The sequence below is a fragment of the Poecilia reticulata genome, linkage group LG16, assembly GCF_000633615.1.
Source record: "Poecilia reticulata strain Guanapo linkage group LG16, Guppy_female_1.0+MT, whole genome shotgun sequence".
Classification (NCBI taxonomy): Eukaryota; Metazoa; Chordata; class Actinopteri; order Cyprinodontiformes; family Poeciliidae; genus Poecilia; species Poecilia reticulata.
In genome coordinates, this window is record NC_024346.1 from 8,474,110 (window position 1) to 8,493,759 (window position 19,650).

Here is a 19,650-nt window from a genome sequence, read left to right on the forward strand (position 1 = left end):
GAAGCTTCGAGGCAGGTCAATTTTCCTCGAGGAATTTTAATAATCGAGGTACTCGAATCACTCGAGGAATCGTTTCAGCCCTAGTTTAAAGAACATTAATATCCTTTAAACTACATTATGTATTCTATTTGAGTATTTCTGCTCACCATCTCCATCCCTATATTAGTCACAAAGCTCAAATCATAGCAAACTGGTTTCTTGAACGTGACAATGGGCTCCCAGTGTTCTGTAATAGCTGTGCTGCATATATATGCACAACAGCAACAGAATGGTGATACCATACTAACATGTAACTAAGTAACCACTGAGTATGTATTTTTGTGAATATTCTGATGCCGTGAAACCGTAGCAATATGGTCATCGTGAGAATGGCATATTATTCAAACTAAACACGGAAACAACAGACTGCACGTAATAAAGAAGACAAAGTTATTTCTTAAAAAGTTTATTTCCATTATCCTGTATTATGGTAAGACAAAGGACTACAGTTCATCCTTCATTCATTTTGCCTTCGCAATGCTTGACTGAAAAGGGTACTTTAGGTAAAGAAAAAAACAACAACAAAAATCAAAGTTAGCAACTCTTTCAGAAAGCTAACGTGTTTTTTGGTCAAAAGTATGTGTGTTAGTTAAACTATTCCCCTTCTAGCTACATCTACAACTATCTGTTTATATGAACTGACTGGGATACACTTTTATTCTGAGTGACACGCTGACACAGGTACCTGTTTGGGTCTCTTGATGAACCGTCGGCCCGTTGGAGGTTGGCGGGTACAAGCGGAGCAGTTTAGTCTTCGGTTCTTTACACATTTCGGTTCCGAGTCGAACAGCGACCGCTGAACAGTGAGATCCTCTATATTTGATCAATCCAGCAGCGACAAATCCAAAGGAACGCATAAAATCAAGCTAAGCTGAAACACAAGCGTGATATTCCACTAACCAGGAGCATGTTGATGCCTGATGCAATGACAGAGATTTTCCGGGTTACTCCTCTAAATTATGACGTCACTTTTTTTAAAGGCACAACTGCCTATTTGACTAGAAACAAACTTGATAATTCAGACAAGTTATTTTATTACACTATTATTTTGTTCATATTTTTTAACAACACAAAAAGAACAAAATGAAAAAGAACATAGAAGTATTTTTCAAAGTCAGATAACTATTTAATTATTTATTACCCTAAAATTCACTTATTAAATCCAAGCCAAGATGTCTGCAGAACTGGAGAAGCAAAATTTGATAAGATTAAATTATTTATATCCAGGCCCAAATCTACATTTTTTTCTTCTCCTCCTTGTCCCCTTACGGGCTCCGAACAAAAGAGCTAGAACCCACAAAATAAATAATTCCCCCCCAAATATTTTACATATACGATTTTTCCAATATTGGAAATGAATAATAATAATAATAATAAATAATAATAATAATAATAATAATAATAATAATAAATTATATTATGAGTGTGTCGGTAAGTTACTAAAATAGTGAACTAAATGTGGAAACTTTACATGGAAAAAAAAACATTATAGTTGTAAAAATATAATAGCATTTATTTAAATATATTCCTCCGTTTTTCTTTCTTAAAACAGATCCTAACATTAACCTGCGCGTAGTAGATTGACTGATCATGTACTACTGATGAAATATAATTAATTAAAGTAATTACATTGAATTATATCTAATTTATTGGATTGTTGCATTTAGGCATTGCGTCATCACGCGGTAGACCAATTAGGAAAATGTAAAGCACCTGTAACTGCTTTAATAAATACTGACGGACTAGGCCAGTGAATTATATGTACGGCCATGGCTTCGGACGCAGGTAAAATCAGTTTTCTTCGATAACCAAAATTAAAAGCAGTAAGTGATTTGTCATCGTAATTACGTTTACTTTAGCAGGCGTCGTAGAGGATACTGCTGATATCCTGGACTTGGTGCACCAGGTCAGTTCCAACATTAAGAGATGTCTGTCCAAACTGTTTCAGCAGTACAGGTGAAGGTAAATAAATGGCTGTAATTTTAAAACGACCGTACTGGAGTCCAAGTGTTTAATTATGATTAAAGCTTGCAGGTACTTTAAAACCCAAAATGATGCTATTCATGCCCACAAACAAAATCTCAATGCTGCAGGAAGTCGGTGAAATTTCTACCAGGATGGCTGCCCTGACCGACAAAATAAATATGTGTACCGCTGTCTTGGATGACTTGAAAGCACTGAAGGTCTTAGTGGTGAGTATTTTTTTTCTTGCCCCCAATTCCTTTCTTGCATAACGTCTACTAATGCTGCTTTTTCTGCAGGACAAATCTCTACCGGATGTATACTTGAAGTCACAGCCAGAACCTGGAGAGCCACTCCCCAAAACGTCCCCATGAAATGTAACTGAATAAAAGCTGTCAATCCTGTTGAGTGGCACGCAAAAGTCAAAGCACACTGAATACTTGATGTGACATAAGGTTTTATTAGTACTATATTGCTCTCAAGTCATAGGTATTCATCACTTTGTACGAAACAAGCAAAAGCAAACATTTTCACATTATACATTCTTTAAAAAATACATATCCGTAAGTTCTCTCTTTGGGTGTACGACATTCCTTTGGAAGCATATGGTTTCCTATGTTAAACTGGTCATTTGTGGGGGAACGAAGTGAAACATTTTACATCATTATGCTTCCAAATGTCAACATATAAACTAATTTCTCATGTAGATGTTAAACAAACCTGGGCTGTGAAACTATCGCTAATGTAAATATTGGCAGCAGTAAGCTTCAGTTTTTAGGATAAAAGTTGACAAATTATGTAGTTGAAAGGATATGTTGACAAAATTCAACACCGAGGACCGAAGAAGAGAAAGCTGTGACTAATTCTTAAAACAGAATTCTTCTCTGAAGACCTCTTAAAATAAATCAATTTATTTAATAAATCAGACAGCTGCAAAATATATGGGCACCGTACCTGAAAGACACTCTAAAGTCCATATTCACACACTTCATTTCAATATGCACAAGTCTGCAGAAAACTCACTTTTTGCCTAAGAACTGTATATGCAAATCATGTAGAAGGCAAAAAGTAGTCTTGAGTCAGTATTTAAATTCCAAATGCCACCTTAAATTGCATAGTTTTGTACTGTAAATTGATTATATGTAAAAATGGAAAGTAATGGGTGCTTGGCTTTCTTGCAGTAGTTTTTAGTGTCCAACTCAGGTTTTTTATCAGACATTTTCCAATACAGGGAGTGATTTCAAGAACTATGTGAGTGGGATTCTGAACACTGCAGTACAATATTAAAAATTGTAAGCCACACATTTTTTGTATATTGCTTTAAAATGGTTTACTTCTGTTCAGGCTTTAAAGAAGTCTTTAAAATTCTGGGGAAAAATGTTGCTTTGGGTTTGAGCCAGCTACACTTAATATGCTTAAGGTAGAATACAAGTTGCAGATTCTTATTCAGCGCTCGACTAAAGTATAGTTTGTGAAAGTAGGCACCTTTTAATGAACCGATACAAGGGGACAAAGTTGCTTGAAAGCCAAAACATTTTCATTTTTAAAAATTACTTCCAAAGAGCTTTGAGCCAATACAGCTTCTTTACACACCTGTTATAATTTAACAATTTTGACAACTATGTTGGATCTGTGATTCAATTTTCAAGCAGTTCTGGTCACCAAAATAATTAGGCACTAGGACCAGCCTGAAAACAATGAAAAGGCAACTTTTGAAAAACCTTTGCTTGAGTCTTTAAGCATGGTTACAAGAATGTGTTCTGCTTTTATCAAAATACAAAGAAGGGGCGGCTTAACTTTCAGTACTACATTTAAATTTTAAGTGAGCCCAGCATGGAGTTTACAGACTCAAGACAACATGTCCTGATTATTGTGCCTCTCTCTCAAAGATGCTCTTAATTGATGTGAAAAGGCCAAAAACGGCCAGATTTTCAAATTTTAACTATGGCCATAAATTAAAAGTCAGCTTTCTGTTCCATCATATAGCAATTCATTACATTCTTCCAAACATCCGTTCTAGAAAACAAAAACTAGACGTTGTGAAGAAACGTTTACCGTTTTGGCCAAAGAGATCCATGTAAGAGATGAAAATCAATATCTTGACATGTGAAGGAGAGATGATCAAGGCAAAGAGGCTTGTAGAATGGTTTGTTAGGCCAAGGAGCTTCCATATCAAAACCTGCTAGAAATAATGCCTTAGTTCTGTCTTCATTGCATTGTGTCCCATGTGAAACAATACTTATTAAATTATACTCTTACCAACAGGCTATAAGTTACATTTTTTTTATACAAATGGTGACTGTACAGAAGCCCAGTTGGTCATAGAACAATTCAACTAAACACAGCAAAAACTCAAAACTGCTCTAAATAAATGTAATTGGGGTGGGGAATGTAAAGATGCAGGATAGATTAGGTTCAAACTCTGAGCTCAAAATTCTATACAAAAATACAAATCCTGAAATCTACAAGGTTCTCAAAGATGCTTACACTAAAATGTACTCTATCTACAGTCTCCAGACACCAGCTTTTAAATGCTACTTTACAGCAGTTGTATACAAAAAAAGTCTGTAGTGGTGTCGCCTCTCAGCTAGCAAGCTGTGAAATTATTCTTTTTACAAGAAAGTGTGCAAAAAACAGGGAAGAGTGCAGCAAAACATAGGGCTACTGCAAGTGTGAGTCTTCTGGGAAAAAGAAACACGCCTAACGAACTCAGGGAACAGGGATCAGTTATGACTTGATGCATCCCTGAGAGGGTCACGACCCTGAAAACATGGGATGGTGACAGTAGTTGCAAACTTAAGTGTGGTCATATCTTGGAGATCCTTGACAACAGTTTGCTTTACTGTGCATTAAACTAGAGGTTAATCTTTTCACAAACTTGCTTTCAGCAAAACTTGTTAAGCATGTCAGTAACCAAATAAGGAAAAAAATAAAATAAAATAAAATTCAACTTAAAAGCACACCTGATTGAAATAAATTAGATTAATTTTCTACTCTAATAAAGTAGAATTTTACCTGTATAATAAAAGAATCAAGCATTTAAATAAATTAACATAGAAAAAGTTAAGTTAGTTTAAGTTAGAGGCAACTTACCAATTGACTTAATGCCGTTTAAAGACGGGCAAAGCTAATCTTAGGTTCTTCTCAATTAGTAATCACATTTTTCTGATTACATAAATGTTCCAATAAGAATACTAAGGAAACCACTTCATACGAGCTAAATGATGCTTTAAATCAAACATGATTAAAGTAAGAGCAAATTCCTCCAATATACAGTGCATTCTGGTCAGTTGCATACCAGTTTGAAGCGTTTGATAGAGCCTACGGTACAGTACGAAGATATACAGATATTTCTTTTTTTCCTTTCTGCTCAGTTACGCAACCTTTTTATATTATCAGTGCTTTGACAACATTTCATCAGTTCATGAGTAGATATCAATAGGGTTAATATATACAGGCAATGTTTCCCACAAAGGATCAACTGCTTCTTGTCAGAATTGATTTGCCTAAAGGCTGCTAAATCTCTGTGAGCAAACTAACTGCAACTTCTGCAGAAATCGAAAACGTACTCCTAGTTTGTACAGGTTTGTATATATGCCACACAGTGCCATACAGAACAGAATGCACTGCACAGACAGAGGGGTTGTACATGCACAAACTATACAGGGCGAAAGATGAGGCATCTGTTTGAAGAATTATTGGAGCTGTGGGTGGAAAAGTAAAACACGGTGGAAATTCTCTTAGGGACCGCTGTCAGTGGTCATGCTGAAGTCATCCGCAACCAGCAGCAGAGCTTCGATGTTGGCGGCCGTCTCGGGACTCTGCATGGACAGGAAGTCTGAGACGTCCATATTGGCTAGCCCGTCTGATGTGGGTGGGTGGGTGGCAGTGTTGCTCGCTATCGGGGAGAAACTCTGAGCTGCAGTGGAGGAGGAGGAGGAAGAGGAAGAGGTGGGGGCTTCTGGTCTTGGCTCACCCACCTTGGAGGAAGACTTGGGGAGGCAGCAAGACGAAGATGAAGTGGTTGAGTGTGGTGGAGGCTCAGATGACAGCTGGGGAGTGGGCTCTACAGTTTGCTGCGGTGAAGGGGCTGAAATGATGGAGGAGGCACTCTTTGCAGTCTTGTCTTTCACAGAGTCCCTGCAGGCACACTGGCACTGGCAGGACTCCTCCTGTTTGATGATGATGACAGGCAGGCTGAGGCCAATCTGCTGGACAGAGTTACCTGAAAAAGAAACGGCTCCAACTCAGGCTGCTAATATAAGCAAACGATTTACAAACTCAGTACTTTAGAGTATCATTGAAAAGTCCATTTTGGTAACTCGATTAAAAAGTAAAACTCTAAATCAGCCTTTTTAATTTGCATCAAAAAATTGCTATCTTACTGTCACCAATGTATCCTAACTTTGTAAGATCAATACATAAATTTCAGATTCCCTCTTGAAATATTTTTACATTTGAATTGTAGTTTCTCAACTCTAACATAAAAAAGATTTTGGTTAAAATTTTTGCACTTCATTTAGAAAACAATGCATACAAATGTATTTTGTTTTTATATCTGTTTGTCATATACATATGTTATTAAAGTACTTTGTGGACACCTATAAACAGAAAATGCCTGAAGGTCAGAAGTTTGATATGTAAATAGTAAGTATCAATATTTGTATCAATAACAGCAATACTGACCCTGTTTTTACATTCGCTACTGGATCACAAAACACATTCTTGATTTACTATTATTTTTAGCAGATACGCAAAAATATAGAGAACACATAAAAAGGCTTACCAGCATTTCCTCCAACCGGTATGGCTGTAGTAAAGAAGACCTTTTCCACTTTTGGAGCTCCTTGGTGAGACTGTAAAACATCAAAACAGGGATTTGCTCCTTTGATTTAGACAATGTTTGTCCTGAACTAAAGGACTGTAGGAAGTATGGCTGATAAATAAATTGATTTTTATAGATACATAAATGTTTTGGTTTTTCAAGATTACATTTTTTGATTTTTTTTTTTTTTCCAACATGCACTATTTGTGTTTCTATTTGTGTTTCTAAGAGTGATGCCATCTTGCAGTAGGGCTGCCATCTGGTTTAAAAAGTGAGTTTTACAACTTCTATTTATTTGGGCTTTGAATTCAGGTAAACTCTACGACATATTATTAGGGCCAGGCTAAAAATGTATTCATTTATTTTTTAAATTATGAGAGTAAAGTCATATTACAACAACAGGCTCATGGGACATTGTCAAAATAATATGAGAATAAGGTTGTAATATTAGGAGAAAAAAATAGCAATTTTATGAAAACATTAAAATGAAGAATGTTGAGCATCTTGTAAAATTATAATTTGGCATTGGTTGTGAATATGTGTTATTTAAATGTTAACACATCAGCATCAAATTATTACCAGCAGCAGAACTTTGAAACAATTGTGCAAACTGAGTCTATTTTGAAGAAAAAAAAAACACATTATCTAGGCTAGATCTCAGTAACTATAAGCTTTATTCTGCTTTAAAATGACTTTTTTTGTAAGTTTAAGACTTCTGCTAAAAATTCACTTGTTCTGTTAATTGTATAACTATATCTTCATAATAAACACAAAAAAGCTGTATCCTGACCCAAATACTCTGTCGTACAACTTTCAGAGGCAATGATAAAAGCCACTTTTCAAAAATATTTTCTGTCATTTGTAATTTCTCTATATGATAAGAAAGCGATTAAAAAGAAAATTAAATAAAAAATCGGGTCCGGTATAAAAAAAAAAAAGAAAACTGATTTTATTTTTAATCCATATCACCCAGCCCTAGTAGGAGGTCATAATAAAAATCCCCAAAGACTTAGAGATGCTGAGCAGGCAACGTCTCTGTGGAGGCTAATCCTCAATGACTGCTACATTACTCTAAAAAAAAGTGACATTTGTTATGTTAACTCTGGGTGTGTGCAGCACTCACTGCTTGCTCAGGGTTCTGCTGGCTGTTTGCAGCGCTGCTCAGGATCCACTGGAAGTTCTGGTCGGACATGACGATGCTGGGCTGGAGCACGTTTGGCGTCGACGCTACGGTGATGGTGGCAGGAGTCGTAGCCTGGCCGGGGCCGGTGTTGGTGACAGCGCTGTTGGCCAAAGGCACAGGTTGAGGTGCAGCTGAAAGCCCATCAGCTGTGACAGCTGCAGAAGCTGGAGCTGCGGAGGTCAGAGCTGGAGCAGAGACGGGCTGCGGTAGAGGAGAAGTCTGAGTAGCACTTTCCGACTGGAGGAATGTAGGTGGCAGTGCCACATAGTGTTGAGAGGTGACATGGTTTGGCGCTTGGACAGGAGCCGGAGGCACATCTGAAATCTGCTGAGCCCCACTTAGCTGCATGAAAGGGGGGTTCTGTGTGGAGCTGACGCTGGCAGTCACAGGGACAGGAGTGTGTGCCTGAGGGGAGGAGTTTTGAATGTGTTGGGAAGAGGCCTCCAGGACAGCAGCGTTGTTGGAGCAGGATGATGAGGAGGTAGGATTGACAGAGAATGAGATTACAGACGAAACATCAGTCACGCCTGGTTGGGTAGAGGTCTCTATGCAGAAGGTTTCACCTAAATTCTCTAAGGAAGAAAAAAACAAAACAAAAAACAAAACAAAACTCAGCCATGACATCTATGTTTGTTACACTTTAAACACACATTTTTGATTCCGAGATCTTACTGGTGGGATGTGGGTCATCTTGGCTGATGCTATTTTCAGGACTCTGGAACATGAGTTCAAAGATTTTTATAGGAGTCACGTTGTTCAGGTCCAAGTTTTGAGCCTGTAAAACAGATCCAGAAGCATCTCAACAAATTAGAAGATCACTCAAAAGTGTTTTTTTCTCATAGTAGTCAAATAAAAAAAATAAAAAATCACTCTTATCACACAGAGTGATATATTAGAAGTCTTCATTCTTGCTCATTGTAATATTTATCATTTACAGCTAATGAAAACCCAATATTTGGCTTCTCAGAAAATTTGAAGATTTTAAGAGCAATAAACTCCATTGAAATAAAAATTAAATTTTCATCAAAGGTTCTGTACAGCGTATGATTTAAATATTTAGCATCAGACAGACCTTGATATCTAAATGAAACTAAATTTACTTTCATCTGAACAGATGACTTTGGACCACTCAGCATCAATAATTTGTCAGCATAAGATGCTGACGAGGTCTCTGGTTCAGGAGCAAGCAAACGTAGCTCTGAGAAGAGACAGCTTCTTTAGCAATGACCTTTTTATTGAATTGAATATTATAAGTAATATTCAAATTACTTAAACTGGATTTTTAGATTTCTTTACCTGTAAGCTAAATATTCAAAATAAAACTATAAAAGTTTATAATTCAGATAGTGAAATAAAACCATTGTAGTTCGAGATGCACCTACATGTACATATAATATCAATCGATAAATAAATCAGTAATTAATAAGAGAAAATCTAAGGTATCCAATTATTTGGCTCTGTAAAATAGCCACTAATCGTAGATTAATCCTCCACATTAATCCGAACTGCATTCAACAAAGATGAGACAACAGTTCCACTTACGTTATTGATGTTCTCTCGTAACTCTGAGTCAGTAGAGATGAGACTCAAGTCACTGAGGCACAGCGAGTGATTTGCATCCTATAATTAAGGGTCAATGAAAAGATAAAATCTGTTTTAAACCTTATACTCCATTACATGATAATGTCAAAATTTACATTTCACACCAGAAAACATTTTTGAGAGACAAAAACTCAATTAGAATGGTGTTGCAATAACAGTGGGACTTTTAAGTACGATGCATCATTCATAAATCTGGGTCTTCTTATTCACTTCTTTTCTTTTTTCAAAATCAGCCACCGCCTCGACAAGATTATTTTCCCCTTGCTATCAGACATATGAACAAACATTTCTTATAAAAAATATGAATCTTAATAAGCGCTGGGTGACTGAGGACTTTGAGGGGACTGCATTGTGTAAGTAACTTTATTATAAGTGTGGTGCACCAGCTGGAAGTAATAAATCAAATAAAAAGTGGTATAATGAAAACATTTATGATTCAAAAAAAGGTTTTATTTAACCCCTAAAATACATCCCATTAAGTAATAAACCTTCACTTGTGAAAATCCTAATATATGAAAATAAATTAACTCCATGTTCACAGCTCATAAACACACACACAATCATTTCAGACACAGCTAGATTCACACTTTCCCTGCACAACAAACTGCAAACGAGTGTTTCATATTCCAAGATGCTGCCGTGGAATGACTCACTTCAGAGTGTGGGCGTGTGAGGGTGACAGTGAACGGCTGTCCTTTGTCGTGGCCCCGGATGTGACTCTTCAGACTGTACTGAGTGCTAAACGTCTTTTCACAGCCGTCACTGGGACAGTTGAAAGGCTTCTCGCCTAAAAAGAAAAACGTTTGAACAAGACAAAGGGTCTAATTATGTGCTCAGTAGGTTGTGAAGAACACACAGTGCCTCACAAAATAATCCCTATGCTTTAAACCTTTTTTTCATTTATTCCATTGCAGATCTGACTGAATATTTAAGATTTCAGGTGAAACCTCTAACAGTTTCTTTTCTTTTTTCCAGGATTGTCCTTTATTTAGTTCCAGTTGTCTTGAACAACTTCCCTGTCTCTGCTATTTAAAACAATTTCCATAATATAATGTTGGTACCACCATGTTTCACTGTGGGGATGATGTGTTCAGGTTTATATATTCCACCACGGACTGTCTTGTCTTGTTACATTTACAATCACAGTTTACTCTTTCAGTTTCCACTTGATGGAGACATTGGAGCTTCCTGATACGTCCATAGTTTGGAAAAAATACATACCTGTGTGTGTTCGTACGTGTGTTTTGAGATGATGACTTGCAGCAAAGGCTTTCCCACATCCATCATGATCACACCTGTAAGGAATAACAGGAAATGACTCAGCACCTTACAATAAACTATTGATTACTCATCCAGAATGGACCCAAGCCCATGCTGCCCATGTGTCAACATCAAAAACATTAATTAAAAACAGTTTGTGAACACCAGCCAACAGTGATGCATCCCGTCTCCACTGTCTTTGGGAGTCTATTAAAGCTTCAGTTCCCAAAGTTGTAGAGAGAAAAGAAATAAAACTGTGGTTTTAATGGAAATTCTCACCGAAATGGCTTCTCCCCAGTGTGAGTGCGAATGTGCTTCCTCAGGTCACTGAGTGTGGTAAAGTACTTTGTGCATCCCTCCGATTCGCAGTTGAATGTCTTGCCTGTGTGAAGTCTCTGGTGAGCTTTTAGCCTGCGAAAACAATCAAGTTTGCTTTATTACCTCTTTAATGGCAGACCTAAAGAAAATAAACTAGGCACACAAAAAAAACATGAGTTTTATCCAGTATTTGTTTTTTTTTTTTACCCAAAAACAGTTATTTTGACATATTTAAAAACATTTTACAATAGTTCAAATTTGGCAAATAAGAAAAGCAACAGAGCAAAGTCCACACCCACTGACTGCAGTGATACAGCATCTGGGTGGCAATAAGACAAGACAGAGGAAATGAATGTGGTTAAGGAGAGAATCCATCCGAGTGTTGCATTCGATGGCTCCCCAGGGTAACAGCCTCTGACACATAAGAGATGCTGACGACACAGTGGCATCAAGAACAAGGCATTTATCCTACAGCATCTGGAGAAGCCAGGCGGCTGTGGTGTGGGCTGAGATGTACAACTATTGGAATACTGTGGAAAAATAGCTCTTTATTGTTTTCCAATCATTTCAGAAACTCACATCTTACATAGTCATTACACGGAGTGAAATATTTCAAGCCTATTTTTCTAATAACTTTGATGATTATGGCTTACAAATTACCTTACCTTACAAATTTATTTAATTAATTTGTAATGAATTAAAACACACGGGTGGCTGTTTATTAAATAGACAACTCCTGATGGCAGTAAGTAAGGCTGCGTATCAGAGTAAGGGGGGGGGGACAAATATGTTCTTTTCAGATTTTTACTTGGAAAAAAAAGAAACAAGTATAATGTTCCACTTCACAATTATCAGCCACTTTGTGCATTTATTCAAGAAAATTTCAATAAAAGTTATTAAAGTTTCTTATTGTTACATAAGAAAAACGTGGTAAAGTTCAAAGGGTGTGACCATTTTTTCAAGACACTGCAGACACATTTAACCTATGATACATTTATTAAATCTTGGATATCATATCATATTTCTCAAACCTTTACATTTATTTAAAAGGAAATTTTAAAAAATGTATGTAATTCTGGATTAGGGATGTATACAAAAACAGTGCAGTTATTCTTACACGATGACTGGTTCGGCCTTTAATGTGACTCAATGTAATTAGTTGCAAACAAAAAAGCCCTGAACAAACAGCAACAGGAAGAAGAACTAAACTTGGCACTATAAAGACGGGTGGAAGCTCACCTGTACAGCGTGTTGAAGGCCTTTTCACAGCCCTGCACGTCACACTCGAAAGGTTTCTCCTTCGTGTGAACGCGGACGTGGATTTTGAGACTGTAAGAGGTGAGAAAGGCCTTTCCGCAGCCCTGCTGATTGCACACAAACGTGTACTCGCCCCGGTGTGTTTTCTGGTGTGTCCGCAGGTTTCCTGCTGTGCTGTAGGTCCGAGTGCAGCCTTCAAATGTGCACTGATAGCGTTTTACCTGAAGCAAAAAATAGGAAAAAAAAAAAGGTGCAATATTCAAGTCTACTGAAATAATTGCCCAAAAAAAAAAGAGTCTGTAACTCATTTTTAAACTTCACTAAACAAAAAAAAAAAGAAAGAAAGAAAAAAACTGTAAACAGTTTGTTGACTCAGCTCAAAAATACCAGACCATGATATAGGAAGTGACAATCTGTGACAGTGCGACCTTTCAGAGGGGACTTGAGCTGAATGATTCAGCCACATGTCAGTGTTCAAAGTGGATGAGCGGAAAAGACAGCAAAGATGACTAGCCTCCCATGCAACGCATCCATTCAATATTGTTTCACAGCACCAATGTCCAGTGCAGCGCGGCAGCCTCATACAACTACCCCAGGGCTGCGTGAATAATAGCACTCTGTTCACCGTTCAGAAAAACAAAACTACCGTGTTGTGAACACAAAGCCAGGAGAAGAACGTTTACAGATGGCCTCCCTGACAGAAAACTGACATCATCTGGTTTCATGTTTGTTCTCAATCTTATTTAAAGAGACAAAACGTAACTGCAGAACAATTACCACAAAAGCAGGACAAGAGAGGTTACTAAATGTGTAATGTGTCAAGCGAGAAACTCAATGTCGGGGCAACTTGTCCAGAACACAGAGTTATAGTGAAAAGAAAGTACACCCTTTGTTAGTTCTCAGGTTATAAAGTTAAATAATCAGACAGATAAACTGATTTTATAATATTGTTTCAATCTAGCCTAAGGTGCACAAAACCACACATCACAGACTCCACCATATTAAGGCTTCAACTACAGATTATTTTACTAATTGATTATTCAGACGATTACTCAGAAAAAGAAAAAAAACAAAAATACAACTGGCACATTGTCCAGATTTTTCATGGAATCGTTTAAGCCTTTTTATACAATATTAGAAATACATTCAAAATACAAAAACAATTTCTTTTGTAATTAAGAAAATAAACATTTTGTTGCCTAAAATGCAATAACAGCATTCCTTGGACATTGTAGCAAAAGATCTGCATCTGCAGCTAAAAAAAATTATACATGTAGCATCAACATGTGAAAAGCTCAGCCTTTCTAGTCAACTTAACATCAACACATCATTACAGATCTGTTGATTATTTATTAAGCAATTAATAAATAGACAGCAAAAAGGTGATTTCTATTTAAGAGAATCTGAACAAGGTGAAGTGAAAACTAAGCCACTTGACTTCCTGGTTGCTCATTTACTCTGTAAATTTGGATATGGGTAAATACGGGGAGAACATATCTAGAAAGTTTTATTTTTTTACCTTAAATGTAAAATGTATATATTTTTTCTACAGTTTGGGTTTTTGAGCTAAACTCTTCATCTTTACATGATTCACTAAAAAGTTTTCTTGCTTCAAACTCCCCGATCTTTCTGCTGTGTTCCTTGGTTTTCACCACGCCGTTTGTTCGTGAATATTCTCTAACAAACTTCTTAACTTAACAGTACATAAAACACAGGTGCAATAATGATTAATTTAGGCGATAGCTGAAAAAAAATGGTCACAATAAGACTACAAATAACTGAGATTTCATATTCTACCTGCTTGGATGATTAATTGGTGAGACTACAATTAAGATCTCCTTAATTTTGCTTTCAACCAAATCCAGACCTAAAATGTATGAGGATCTTATCTGGACTTAATAAATACCTGAGAGGATGAGGACAGTGCATTGTTAGACAGAGAATTCCCACTACAAGCATTGCAGCTTGTAGTTTGTTAATTAGTCTTATATAATGTTTTTATGTCTCCGAGTCATTTCCTTTGAGATGCGTGCCAAAACCATGGGGAGATTTACAGAGTAAATGAGCAACCAGGTTAGTTTCTGTCTTCCTGTTTGCTTCAAACCCTTCTTCGAGAAATTTCATTACAAACTCCAGGAGAACAAAAACAGCCTCGTATGTACTCATCCCACCTGCTATGTCAGACATATAATAAAATTAAGCGGGAAACACTCCCAGTTCCCAACATGCATTTTTTTTGTTTGGAAGAGAATTAAACCTCTCAGAAAAATCTTTAAAGCTTCCTAGTTGAGCAATTAGCTGCAACTGCTGACAGATCTCATGCAAACAAAGAAAAACCATTACTTCAGCAAAAACCAACAAAAGCCACGTCCTACTTTAACAATAATCGATGAGAGGCCTTACCCTAGCAAACATATCACACACAGGTTTGTCTGGAAACAACAGCGATACGTCCTTTACATTACAGAACATACATGTGCTATCATCTTACCTCTCTCTGCTTGGTCTCTGGGCACTCGGAGTGCAAGGTGAGCGTAGCGCCCTCTATGTTGCGAGGCATCCGCGTGGAGCCTGGGTTTATGGTGAACTGGATCTGATCAGGAGAAATCGTGTGGTGCACGTAACCCTGAGACATCCCGTCGGGGTCGGCCATGAAGGCCAGAGATCCCTCCTCCTCGTCCGCATCGCCCTCCCCCTCAGTTAAAAAGGTGACTCCGTCTTCATCGCCTCCACAGTGCCCCTCCTCTTCGCCTTCCTCGTCGAGGCGGATGGGGTCTCGCTCGATGAGCACGGTGGTGCGGTCGTAGACGCGCCCAGACGAGGATGACGGCTCGGCGATCAGGTCGTCGTCTTTGTCATAGTGGATCTTGCCGTCCTCTTCTTCGTCTTCCCGCTCCAGCTGGTCCACCTCCACCTCGAAGTACATTGGCGCCTCTGTTCGAGGGCCATTCTCGCTCATGGTCCCTGTCGCCTTACCTTCCTTTGCAAGAAGGGCCGTACACTGGTTGAATGCGTTACCTGAAAAATGAGAGATAGTTACATCTGGCCTTGGTCTTGATAAGATGATAAAGTTGCTTTAAAGAAAGGCGAGAACTTAACATCAAGTCTGCAGGTGGCATTGACTGAGTATGCTACTTGTGTGCCAATGTCTAGAAAATACTCTATGTGTGCTATTTTAGGAGTTTTCAATGAAAATGCAATGATACCAAGAACACATACAACAACATAGTCAGAGATGACTGTTCGTTTCTGACAGGACTATCAAACAGTGTTTGATTTGCACAAAGATGAGTACAACTATTTAAAATCAGCCAAATAATCTGTTAATTGATGGTGTCGCCTATAGAGCAAACATCAAGGAAGTTGATACATAAACATGAGCTTAAGTTAGTCCACAAAAGATTTGGTTTCTTTAAAAAATTGCAAAGAAATAATAGTTTCATGACTTTCCTGTAACATTTTGTTTGGAATACAAATGCAAGCTGAAAATCTGTTAGCTTGACCACATAACATTCTCCATTCCATGTTAAAGAACCTTTAAAAGAAAATTACAAATATAATATTTATTCTGTCCAGGAAAAGTGTTTGATCATTTATTTAATGCTGCTAACCATTTCATTGCAATATATTAAAAAGATTTAGATGTTTTTTGTGATTGTGCAGCCCAATAATTGATAGGTTTCAAGTTAAAATGAGGAACAGAAATTACACAATATTTTTGCCACTTGGTAAAGTTTTGTATTTTTTTTACCCATCTTAACCTCAACCAAGAAACCTGAGCTCAGCATTTTTAAGATATCCTTTAAAAGTTCTTTCAGATGGAATCTTTGTTTTTAAAAATACAATATCTGAAACATATCTAATAAAACATAGTTCAACTCATTAAAAAAAAAAAAAAAATTGGGTGGACCTCATGTTTCAGGAAGATAATTCTGGTACTGAGAACATCCTTTGATACAAAATCTGTTCATCACATCCAGATTTGCAGATACAATTCTTGCCAAGTCAACCTGCCAAAGTAAAGTCTCAGCCTGAACAGATGAAGCATTTTTCACATCCAAGTTCACAGAAAGCGCTGTTGTCATCTTACTGAACAAAGCTCCACAATATGTGTTCTGTCTAAGAAAGAGGATGCAACTTTAAGGATGCTATCTAGTGTTCTGTTCTTCCTGTAGTCCTGTTCTGAAATTTTGTTATAATATTTTGCACCACTTGTACAAAATACAATTAGATCCTATTGAAGGAGGAACTTGATCAAAATCTGGCAAAGAAAGATGGGAAAAAAAAAAAAAAACATATTCAAAATTTATATGAAAAAATTACATTTTATGAAAGAAAAAAAATCCTGAAGAGCATTAACAGAACTTGAAATAACACCAGAATCATTAAAACCTGACATTTTCATTACTAAAAACAGTGACAGAGAACATTTGGCCTTGAAACAAAAATACATTTTCATCTTTACCATTGGAAATACTTGAAACCTGAAACAGTAAACATAAAAGCTGTTTTGGAGGAGACAGAGGAGCAGATAAAATAATTGCAATTCAAGTAGCAGCAGGCAGAAGTTCGCTGGTGGAAACACTGGGCTGTGAAAAAGTTTGTGTCCTTGTAGATTTTTTTTTTTTGCTTTAGTTTGTAGTAAAACATCAAATGTTTTGGATTATATAGAAAATGTCTAAAAAATCAGACATTTACCACAGCATTTGCCTGTAAAAAATAGGGCAAAAATAGCCCAGTTTTTGCCCAATATGTAAATATTTGCAAAAATATATACCCATTAACCTAGTAATTGTCTGTTATTAAGTGTTTGCAATAACTGGATATATTAGAAATTGTACATTTTGGCACACTCTTCCCTACAGAATTTCTTAATTAGGCCAATTTTTAAAACATGTTTACCCAAAACAATATCATGCCACAGCAGTTTAGATCAATTTCGTCAAGAATTACTGTCATTCTTATATTTATTATTATTTGAGCCATCCAGAAGTTAACTTGTTGCTGTGCCTCGGATTGTTGTTCAACAGCATCAAAAAAAATGCTGGAGCGTAAGGTCAGAAAGTGATAGATAGAGATTCTCCATCTGCTGAAAAGTAGAATTCATTCTTTCAATAATTGCAATTCCGCCACCACGCATAGTGGACTATGCACAGCTCAAATGTTGCAGCCCAACCTTTTAGCCGCAGATTATAATGAATGGCATTTCAGTTAGTAGTAGAAACAAAACAGCCAAATGCAACTCTACACAACTGAGTTTTTAGACTTGATTAAAGGAACTCGGAGTTCTGGCATTTTTTTTTTTTTTTTTTTTGCAGATTTCTAGAAGTTTGTTCCAGATTACTGGAGAATAAAAACTGAATGCTGCTTTTCCGTGTTTGGTTCTGTTTTATTCAATAGTTTATAAACAAACTACAGCATTTTGAAATCTTTTCTCTGAGCTACATTGAGTTTTAGACTCAATGTCAACAAGTTTAGACATTGGGTCTAAAACTTGTTGATGTTCTCCGTTTTTCTAGTTTTAGTGAGAGCGTGAGCAGCAAGGCTGAGGATCAGCTGCAGCTTGTCTGATTTTTTTTAGGCAGTCTTGTGAAGACACTGTAGCTGTAATCAATTTACTAAAGATAAACACGTGCATGAGTTTCTCAATATATTATTGGGGCATTTGTCTTTTAATCCTTGAAGTTTTCTCCAGCTGAGGTTGACTTTGTATATGGGTCAATCAAAGTTCAGGTCTGAGTCCATCACAACACCTACATTTGGAGCTGATCTGTAGTTTCTAGCTGTAATACCCGAAGCTCTGTGCACTCTCTTGATATTGTTGTGTAATAATACAATTTCCTTTAAGAAATGAAACTTTGGAGAAACAGGAGAAATCTGTAAGAAGGCAAATGGATTTTTTTTTTCAACCACAGCATCTCTAGAGTGAGTTTAGTTGATTTTACAGAAACGTGTCAAAGTCTAGAACTTTCTAGAGCCAGTTGGGTAACAAATCAAACAGGGACTGGACACAACTAAAAATGATTTACAGTGCACTAAACTTCATTACAATCCCCAAAATGCAATTACTTTGAACCTTCGTGTCGATGTCCATTTCTCATGACAACCAGAATCAACTACTTTCGCAAGCAAACGACTAAAATGTTAGCTAAACATAAACATTTGGAAATCTCATCAGCAGCCACAACTGTTCAAAAGTTTGACAATGCAATTACCTTGATTTCTCCAAATGTCAGAACTAAGGTTGTTAGCCAAACACCGTTAGTTAGCAAACTCTATAAGTAGCTAAGACAAACCTGATATCTCAATTTATTTACAACGTTCCTCCGTTTTATCACCCAATTTAGCGCATTCGTGCGTTTTCCACGTTTAATTACTCCATTATAAACAAACAAGAGTCTAATTTTCTCGATAACAAGCGAGTTAAAAGTCATTTAATAGATGCTAGTATGTTAGCATTGCGCAAGCTGTGTCAACTACATATTTCACATCAGACATAGATGTGCTAGGAAGCAACTCTTTAGCTCACGGCTAAGCTAAAGTATTAGCTAGCATCGCTAATGTCGACAGTTGACATCTCGTACCGACCGTGCTGTGCAGATAAATGGTTAAATGATGTTAAAACAACAAGACGACATACCAATGGCAAAGTTTAGCTGACACAAGGAAATGACAACAACATACATATTTACCTTTCAAAACGTGAGCCCTGTCCCTAAGATCAGGATGGCAAGCACTTTCTTCCTATCTCCTCCCAACACGGGGATGCCAAACAACGTCACAGATCATAGCCATTTGTGATGAATTATGGGAAACTACATATATAACTCGATCATAAAATAATTTCCAAAAACAAAATAAAAAGTTATATCCTTCCCACACAGGACATGCCAGCAGACATTAGCTTTCACTATTAATATGGCAAAAAATAACATATTTTATGTAAGTGAAACAAACCCCTGCAGTGTAGATTTTATTAAATCAAATCATCTTTACATGTCCTACACAAAAATACCTTATTAATCGTAGGACATAAAAAGTAACTCGATGTTCTCCAGTGAGGTGTAGATGCTGATGGCTGTGGGCAGTAGGCTTCTCCTGTAGCAGTCTGTATTACAGCGACTCCAGTGAAGACTGAAGAGACAGTTTCTGGGGTTTTTTTCCATTACATTTTTTCTACTATTCATTTGACCCATAAATAATT

The 19,650-nt window shown here is 37.0% G+C and overlaps 2 protein-coding genes across 2 annotated transcripts in view; both read right to left on the reverse strand.

Annotated features, from left to right (window-relative positions):
• yrdc (yrdC N(6)-threonylcarbamoyltransferase domain containing) overlaps positions 1-1,002 on the reverse strand; it is a 7,567-nt gene extending 6,565 nt beyond the window's left edge. Inside the window, exon 1 of the mRNA XM_008431125.2 lies at positions 725-1,002. Coding sequence (XP_008429347.1) covers positions 725-896 — 172 coding nt within the window. The 5' untranslated portion in view covers positions 897-1,002. The remainder of the gene's footprint in view (positions 1-724) is intronic.
• Positions 1,003-2,445: 1,443 nt separating this feature from the next.
• Positions 2,446-19,242, reverse strand: mtf1 (metal-regulatory transcription factor 1). The gene is made up of 11 exons (XM_008431124.1): positions 19,139-19,242; positions 14,938-15,464; positions 12,429-12,667; positions 11,151-11,282; positions 10,833-10,906; positions 10,265-10,398; positions 9,552-9,629; positions 8,682-8,784; positions 7,950-8,581; positions 6,788-6,857; positions 2,446-6,226 (listed from the first exon to the last, which is right to left on the reverse strand). Exons 2-11 carry the CDS (start codon positions 15,403-15,405, stop codon positions 5,742-5,744), a joined length of 2,415 nt encoding a protein of 804 aa, XP_008429346.1. The 5' UTR covers positions 15,406-15,464; positions 19,139-19,242; the 3' UTR covers positions 2,446-5,741.
• Positions 19,243-19,650: the final 408 nt, after the last annotated feature.